Here is an 8,103-nt window from a genome sequence, read left to right on the forward strand (position 1 = left end):
GGGTGGGTGGACAGGGTGGGTGGCACCACAGCCCGGACAGGGCACCCTGGGGTGCAGGCGGGGGTACAGCCTCAGGGCCAGGACCCGAGCGGGGGGCACAGACCAGCGCTCACACTGGGCTTGGATGTCTGGACTGCCACGCAGGACGTGGGGGCCACAGGGCTGGGCGATTGCCCCCTGAAGCTGAGGCCCGGGGCTGGGTCTTCCACCCTCTGCTGGGCTGGGGAATAATTGAAAGCAAGATCTGCCAGGACCCAACTGGCACCTTCAATCTGCACTTTGGGTACCTCCGAAAAATTCATGGGTCCTCGGGGCTGCAGGGTCCTGCTGAGCCGGCCACATCTGGTCTGTCTCCTGCCCTTGTCTCTCCAGGGCTCCTGGCGCCCTGCCCTCAAGACAGGAAGCACCTTCCCTCCCTCCCCCAGGGACCTGGGTGACCCTGGTGGTGACAGTCCTGTGTCTGGATGGCGGCCTCAGACCCCAGGGCTTCTCGCCAGGGAGTGACCGCCCTTGTGGGGGGCTGTGGGTGTGTCTCCTCCTGGGTGCCCTGGTGCGTCTCGGAGTGGGACCGTGGGTGTGCCAGGTTATACAAGTGCCCCTGGTGTGTGTACCTAGCCGTGCACACCTGTGTGAGTGTGACCTGGGTGTGGAGCTGTGCACATCTGCGTGTGGCTGTGTGGAGTGTGGGGAGAACATGGTGGGGGTCCTGGAGCCCACGGGAGCCCGGGCAGCGAATGTGTGCAGGTGAGTGCGCATGCGTGCACCTCGTGCGTGCTTGAGGGAGCACGCGTGTGCATGCACACGTGTGCACGAGTGTGTGTGTGCGCCCGCACAAGCTGTGTCCCGGCTGTAGCTGCACTGCTGGCTGGCTGGCTGGAGTCAGGATTGAGCCCAGGGCGCCGTGGGTGGCTGGACTCAAGCGGCGCTGGGGAGCTTCCCCGGTCCCGCGCCCGAGCGGGGAGAAGCCGGCTGGGGGCTGCGCTGGCTGCTCACGACTTCACTGGGGTGGGTCTGGGTGGGTTGGGGAGGAACGGAGCTTGGTGTCCAGAGGAGCTGCTTCCTTTCCTGGCGTCTCTCTTTGGGGGTCGGCTGGGGAGGGTGAGGGCCGCTCAGACGTGGGCTCGTGGCTGGGAGCCCGGCCGAATCAGCTACCAGCACAGAGGTCCAATCAGCCGCACACTGGGGGCTGGGCCTGGGCTGCGGGCCGAGTGCGGCCGGAAGCAGGGGTGGGGGAGGCGAGAGCTCCCAGGCCCTGCCTGTTCCGTGTCCGCCCCAGGCGGAGTGGGTGGACCTGGAAGGGTCAGTGGGGCAGGGACCAGATCATTCTCTTTGGACCGTCTCCGTGAAGATGCTCGGTGAAGTGGCCCCAGGCTCCGAAGCCATCTTCTTGTCAGGGATGCTGGCAGCTCTGGGGGGCATAGGAGCTGTGGTTGGGCTTGTGCCAGCCCCGCGTGACGGATGGGCCCAGCTCCCTGGCCCAGAGGGCTCACCCTGGGCTCTGGTGACAAAGACCGTGCCAGCTGCTGTTTGAAGCTGGGTCTTTCGAGATGGCTGGGGTCCTGGTGTCAGGGGTTCAGCTGCCCAGAAAGTGGGGGGCGGCGGCAAAGCTGAGCCAAAAGGGGAGCTGGAGGACAGAACAAAGGAGGGAAGAGGGGCAGGGAAGGGGGTGGGGATCATGCTTCTGAACCCCACGGTGGGAGCTTGTGAAATGTCCCCTTCCATCTCTGGCCTCTGAGCAAACCTCTTGCCCCTCAGAGTGGGCAGGACCTGGATGGGTGCTCTGCGCACCTTTAGGGCTGGGGTCTGTATTAGATGGCGCTCCCCTGAGCCCCGGCTCTCTTGGAAGCCTGCAGCTGCCTCCGCTGGCGTGGGGGTGAGGCCTCTGGGATGCTAGGTGCCTCTGGTGTCCTCTCATCCCTTCTTTACTGTGTGTCTCTGGAAACCCAGGGTCCTCCCCCCAAGTGTTGAGGAAGGTGGTACATGTTGGAAATGCAGGATTGCAGAGCCAGCCCTGGAATCGATTCATTTATTTTTACTTTAAAGCTTATATAATGCTTACTCATGCCAGACATTGTTCTAAGTGCTATGCAAACCTTAACTCCGTGAATGGTTGCAACAAGCCTGTGGTATCATTTACGAGGGCCAGAGAGGTCCAGCACCTTGCCCAGTTACACACAGACAGAGCCGTGAAACAGAAGCAAAGACGGCACTATTCTGCATGGTGTCAAGGTAGATTCTGTCATCAGGCTAGAAAATAGCAACATGGAAAACTGAGGGTTACTCTGTCGAGCTCTGATGATGAGCCGTCCTGTTGCCTCTTGGCAAGTGTGCCCCTCACACAGATGCTTGCCCTGCCCAAAGCCCTTCCTGGGGTCGGGGAGAGTTGCTCTCCTTCCCAACACTGTGGACTCCTGCCGTGAAAATTCTCATCCCTTGGCTTGGGTATTATTAGGAGCTTTAGGGAGAAAATCCATTTGTTGGCACTATTTTATACTAAGGGGTGAATGGCTAACTCCTCGGAAATATTTGCAACTTGAGAGAAGACCTTGTTAACCTAAATCATGGTGTCTTAACCTCATCACTATTGACATCCAGGGATAGATAATTCTCTGTTGTGGGGGTGAGGAGCCTGTTCTGTGCCTCTACCCATTAGATGCCAATAGCACCTGTGCCCATCATGACACCCAAAAATGTCTCCAGACGTTACAGATGTCCCTTGGGGAACAAAGCTGCCCTGGGTAAGAATGACTGGCCTAAGTGGATGTCATGTCTGTGGGTGGATGCCAAGAAGGGAGGGGGTCAGCGTGTCTGAGCTGGGGGACTCTCCCATGGGGGAGGGTCTGTAAGAAACCAAGGAAGAGGGTGCTTCTAAGCCAGGGCTGGGGTCACCATATATCTCCCTGCTGTTTCATGGATGCTGCTCTGTGCTGGGTGGTGTTTTCAGGGTCACCTCCTTTCAGCACCCCCCGGCAGCCCCATGAGGCGGGAGCCATTTCTCTTCACTCGACCAACGAGGACCCCTGGGCTCTGCAAAGGTCACTTGACCAGCTTGGATGAGCCCCCAGGGCCGCCCCAGGGCTACGCTCCGCAGCCGGCAGCACCCTGCCTCTGGCAACGCTGTGCGGTGGAGCCGCGTTTGCTGGTGGAGTGATTTGTCAGGGGCCACCCTGCCTGAGCCCGTGGTGCTGGCTGAGGGCTCCAGCTCTGTCTAGGCTGATGTGTCCTGGTTTTGCTGGTCCAAGAGTCCAGCCTTTCTGTCCCACCTCCCTGGCTTAGTGTGTGGTGACCTTGTCCTGGGTGAGGGGGCCGGGGGTGGGGGGGACTCTGACAACCCACGGGCCCTGCCCCAGGCTGGACAGCTCTGTCCAAAGCCTACTGGACATCTGGCCAAGCAAGCCGGGCACTCAAGCGAGCCGGGGCTGGCGGTGGGCTGGCAGCCAGGACCCAGGTGCCCACGCCCGTGTGCGGGCAGGGTGGCTGACCGCTCTGCTGGTGGGCAGCCTGTCTCCACGGCATCGCACTCCAGCTCACATCTGCCTGTGATCTACCTGGGCAGACCCTAAGCCACACAAGCCCCAGGCTGGTCATCAGGGACACATCCTGGCTAGAGGCTCCAAGCAACATCTAGCTCTAGAAAAATGTGTTCACTCAGTCAGGGAATGTTGACGAGCAGCTTCTGTGGGCTGGGCCAGGGGCCGTGAGAGTGTGCATGGGGCTGTGTGCATGAGGCTATACGTGTGTGCACGGGGCCGTGAGCGTACACGGGGCCGTGAGCGTGCACGGGGCCGTGGGTGTGTTCACGGGGCCGTGAGTGTGGCACCATCCTCTTGAGCTCCCCGTCTAGTGGGGTTGGGGGATGAACAGGTGGTGAGCCAATAAGTAACACAGTTTCAGACTGTGATGGGGAACCTGAGAGCTGGGGCTGGAGTCACACCTCAGGGGAGATCCACAAGCAGGGCCTCCCTGAGAACCACAGGGACCTTCGGGTGCTAATGGAGGGAACAGCATTCCTGCCAGAGGGAAGAGTATATTCAAAGCCCCCTTTACCTGCTTGAGGGTCCTTGAAGCTGTCGTGTGCCCAGGGCGGGGAGCTGGGAGGAAGGGACGTGGGGTAGAGAGGTGGGGGTCTGCGACCGCCGGGCCAGGTCACACAGGTAAAGAGGCCACGGCGAGGAAAGTGGGTCATGGGAGCATTGACTCGGAGAGAGAGAGAGCGCTGGTGGGGCCTGGATCACACCTCAGAGATGACAAAAGGCACAGCCTCCCAAACAAACCCCCCGTACCCCTTGCTCCTGGAAACGGGTCCCCCGCAGAGAGTGGGGGCGGGGCCTGAGGGCAGATGGCCAAGGGGGGCCCCCTTGAGAGCCCAGAACCCACACGATGGTTCCCACCCATCTGGACGCCTCCAGGGCCACCTCTGCTGCCCAGCCTGTCTCCGCTGCCACAGGCGACCAAGGACTCCTGGTGTCGAGGTGTTATTGGCGGCTGAAAAATGCAGGTCAGCTCCCACGTGCAGTTAGCTGGGGCTCGGGAAGCTTGTTGAGGGTTCTGATCCTTTAAAAGAAAACCCTATAAATTAAATTTATATTGACTTTAGTGCAAGATGTTTAAAAAAAATCAATGCTTTCATATCTTGAATTTTTCCTCACTTCTTTTTTCCCTCCATGAGCTGGATAAATAATACAGCCCTTCCTCCTAATAACGGAAAATTCCTTGGAGGGGGTGGGACTTTCTGTCTGGGTAGGTGCTTCCTGTTGCCCAAATCATAGCACTAAGACGACAACAGCCCTGACCCAGGTTATGTGATTGAGAACCTGTCTCTTCTCATTTCCCCAAATTGTCTTGCTTCTCGGCCTGGTGGAGTTTTCCCTCTGGGCCTCTGGGGGACCATCTGTTTTTCTGGAGGCGGTGTGGTTGGGAAAGCAGCTTGCTTCTTTTCTACCGGGAGGAAATGGGGTGGTGGTGAAACAGGAAACTCTGCTTTTCAGGGTCTGCCCCTCATGTCCATGTGGTCACTGGCCATGAACTTGAGCGTGGCTGAACACTGGGATGTAAGTATATTTTTGGTGACCACAGGTGTCAACAAAGCATCAGACGGGGCTGAACAAAAAGGGATCCCACAGCAGGGTGCCAGAGCTGCCTCCCCCGGGGATGGCCTGCGGGACCTTGCCGCTGGTGGCCCTCAGACAGACGGACGGGACGGACGGCCAGGGGAAGCCTGCGTCCTCTCCACTCACTCCCCTGTGCTCTGAAGTCTTCTGGTTCCACCGTCTGTCTGTTGTGAAGCTAGAGTCACAACCCCTGGGCTTGTGGAGAAGCGGCTTCCCGGGAAATGCTGAGCCCGTGGTCTGAGCCGTGGGAGGGGTCACCATGAAGGTTCCCAAAGAGGGGATGATCCAGATGCTTCCATATGGCCTCCGACACCAGCCGCTGTGACATGCCCTGACCTCACAGCGTGGGCCTCATCGGTGCCAGGCTCTGGGGGACACGACGGTGAGTGAGATGCACCCAAAGGCAGGGGAGCCGGGCCGGGAAGCAAGGTCACAGCCCTGCGTGGTGAGCTCCCCCACAGGAAGGGAACACACAGGAGTACTGGGGGGCAGGGGGTGAGACTCTGAGCTGGCCTCTGATGTGACAGCGCAGTGTAGCCGGTGATGTGGCGGACAGGAGGAGGAGGCCAGGGGAGAGGGCAAAAGAAGACTGGGCTGGGCTCAGAAGGTTCTGGGGTGGTGCTGAAAGGACAGCGCCCGGCCTGGGCAGCGGCCGCCCCAGAGTCCCGGTGGAAGCTTTCTCCCCAAACTGGGGCTGGGCATCGCGTGCATCCGAATTTTTCCACTCCCCTTCTCTGGATCCCGTCAGTGCAGTCTTGGCAAAGATGGCTTGAGCCTGAAAGCTTTTCCCATCTATTTTTAAATAAATGGAATTTCTGTCACTTGCATGAAATTCACCCCGACTGACTCTTTGCAACGACCTGCTTTGCGTAGGTGGCAGGGCTGGGGGCGCTGGGGACCAGACTGCTAACAGTGCACAGCCCGTGGTGTGCAAGACACAAAATTGAAAACACAAATGATCACGGAAAGGACACCCTAAACAGAGGAAGCAGAGGTTTTCAAACCTTGACGCGGTGTTCGCCTTCCGGAACCTCCAAGAGATGCGGTGAAGCTCTTGGTGCCAACGCCACCGTAGACAAGCGAGCAGGGGCTCGGGGAGGGGGGGGATGCCTGCAACCGAGCCCAGTCCCCTTCCAGCCGGGTGGGGGCTCCCTCTCAGCACCGCCTCCCCCAGGAGGTCACGAAGGCAGCCAGGGGCCCCTCGGACCTCAGGGACGTGCCGTCCTTTCTGCCTGCTCAGTGCCCTGGAACGCCGAGCCCAAACCTTGCTGCTGTCTCAATGCCCCCGCACAGGTGACACCTTCATCCTCGGTGAGCCACGCTAACCGTGGGCTCACGTTGCTCTCCATCCAACCCTGGGGAGGGGCTCCCCCAGGGAGGGACCATGCTCAGCCCAGGTGGCACCCCAGGGTCTGGGAGGCCTCCCCTCAGCAGGAGGGGGTGGCCCAGCCCTCGCGGTGTCTGCACGTCTGAGTCCCAGGTGTTTCGCCCAGTTTCTGAGGACTGAGCATGTGTGTCCCCCAGACGTCACCCCCGTGCAGACCCAGTACATGCGGGACGCAGTGGCCCCTTCTTCCCGTTCGTAATCCAGGGCCTCTGTCTCCTCCCTCGGCCTGGGCTCAGCGGGGGAGAACCCACCTAACACTGGAGATTGTAGCTAGTGAGCAGGCCTGGAGGCAGGGAGGTGGGGGTCAGGAGTGTGGCCCCTGGGATGCACCTGTGTTCACAGGTGTGGGTGTGGCATGCGCTGTGGTCTCTCCAACATTCTAGATGACTTAGCCCTGTGCCTGCACTGTCCGTTATGCTTTCTGCCCAACTGAAGAAAAACAAAACCACGCCAATGCCTTTGGAACCCAAAGGGCAAACGACACAGCTGACCTGGCGCCAGGGGTCCTGTGTTAGCAGCCGTTACCGGTGAGGGCATCACCAGCTACTAAACAGGGCCTTTCGCTTGGTACATCCCACGATGCCAGGTGAATGTGGGAGGGGTCTGGGTGTAGTCAGGAGGGGCCCCTGAAGCCAACACCGTCCTAGGTGTGCAGATGGGGGGTCCAGGGGGGGCATTGTGAGGAGCGACAGCATCGAGTGTGCAGGGGCCCCTCGGGAGCTGAGGAATGAGCCCCCTGGCCTTCCAGCAGCAGGTTCCTGAGTGACCCCCCAGGACACCCACAGCCACAGGGGAGGCCAACTCTGCCCACTCCCCGCCAAGGGGACACGCTGCCGTCTGCGTCCAGAGCCTGCTCTCCTGAGGCCTAGGTCTTGCCCTGGGGCCCACTCTCCAGTCCCCTGCCCCTGCCTCGGGCCTCTTTGGGGTCTGCAGAACAAATCCCAGGCCCCTTGGGGGACTTCAAGGCTCCCCGGGGTGTCTCTCAGGTCTGAGCTTCCTGACCCTCCTTCCTGCCGAGAAGCCTCTGCAAACCCCCACCTTCCCCAGCTGTCTCCCCCGCGGGGACGTCCTCTCCAAGGTCCAGTTCACGCTACCTCTTAGGAAGGGAGTCTCCACACTTCCTTCCTCCCTGTACAACCTCCCTGCACAACCTTCCTTCCTCCCTGCACAACCAAGGGCCTGGGGTCTAAAGCGTCCTCATGCCTGGCCCATCTAGAGGCCAGGAGCATGAGGTCCCGGGGAGCTGGGCCTTCTAACACAGAGCCTGGCCTCCCCGGCTCCAAGGGGTCCAGTCCGGGCCCAGCTGGTAAGGATTCACCTGCGGCCTGTCGCACCGCCTGGGGATCCCGGGGAGAGCTGGGGTCTCTGCTCAGGCGTGTGCCTGCCCGGTCCTGCCCACCCCAGAGGGGACCAGGGCGCCGGATCCCCTCGTCAGGGCACACGTGGCCGGAGGGGCGGGAAGAGGTCGGCGGGGTGGCGCAGCCTCACCCTCCCTCCTCTTTCTTCCCCCTCCTCTCCTCCCCTTCCCTCCCGCGGCCGGGGCGGCGGCGCAGGAGTTAACGGAGGTGGGGGGGCGGGGCGAGGCGGCGGGCGGAGCCGGCGCGG

General features: G+C 60.9%; 1 protein-coding gene across 1 annotated transcript in view; it reads left to right on the top strand.

Moving 5' to 3' along the window:
• EEF1A2 (eukaryotic translation elongation factor 1 alpha 2) overlaps positions 1-6,697 on the top strand; it is a 17,363-nt gene extending 10,666 nt beyond the window's left edge. The window contains exons 10-12 of the mRNA XM_024750170.1: positions 373-744; positions 6,286-6,422; positions 6,636-6,697. Coding sequence (XP_024605938.1) covers positions 373-744; positions 6,286-6,422; positions 6,636-6,697 — 571 coding nt within the window. The remainder of the gene's footprint in view (positions 1-372; positions 745-6,285; positions 6,423-6,635) is intronic.
• The last annotated feature ends 1,406 nt before the right edge of the window (positions 6,698-8,103 follow it).

Source organism: Neophocaena asiaeorientalis, unplaced genomic scaffold, assembly GCF_003031525.2.
Source record: "Neophocaena asiaeorientalis asiaeorientalis breed wild unplaced genomic scaffold, Neophocaena_asiaeorientalis_V1.1 scaffold606, whole genome shotgun sequence".
Lineage (NCBI taxonomy): Eukaryota > Metazoa > Chordata > Mammalia > Artiodactyla > Phocoenidae > Neophocaena > Neophocaena asiaeorientalis.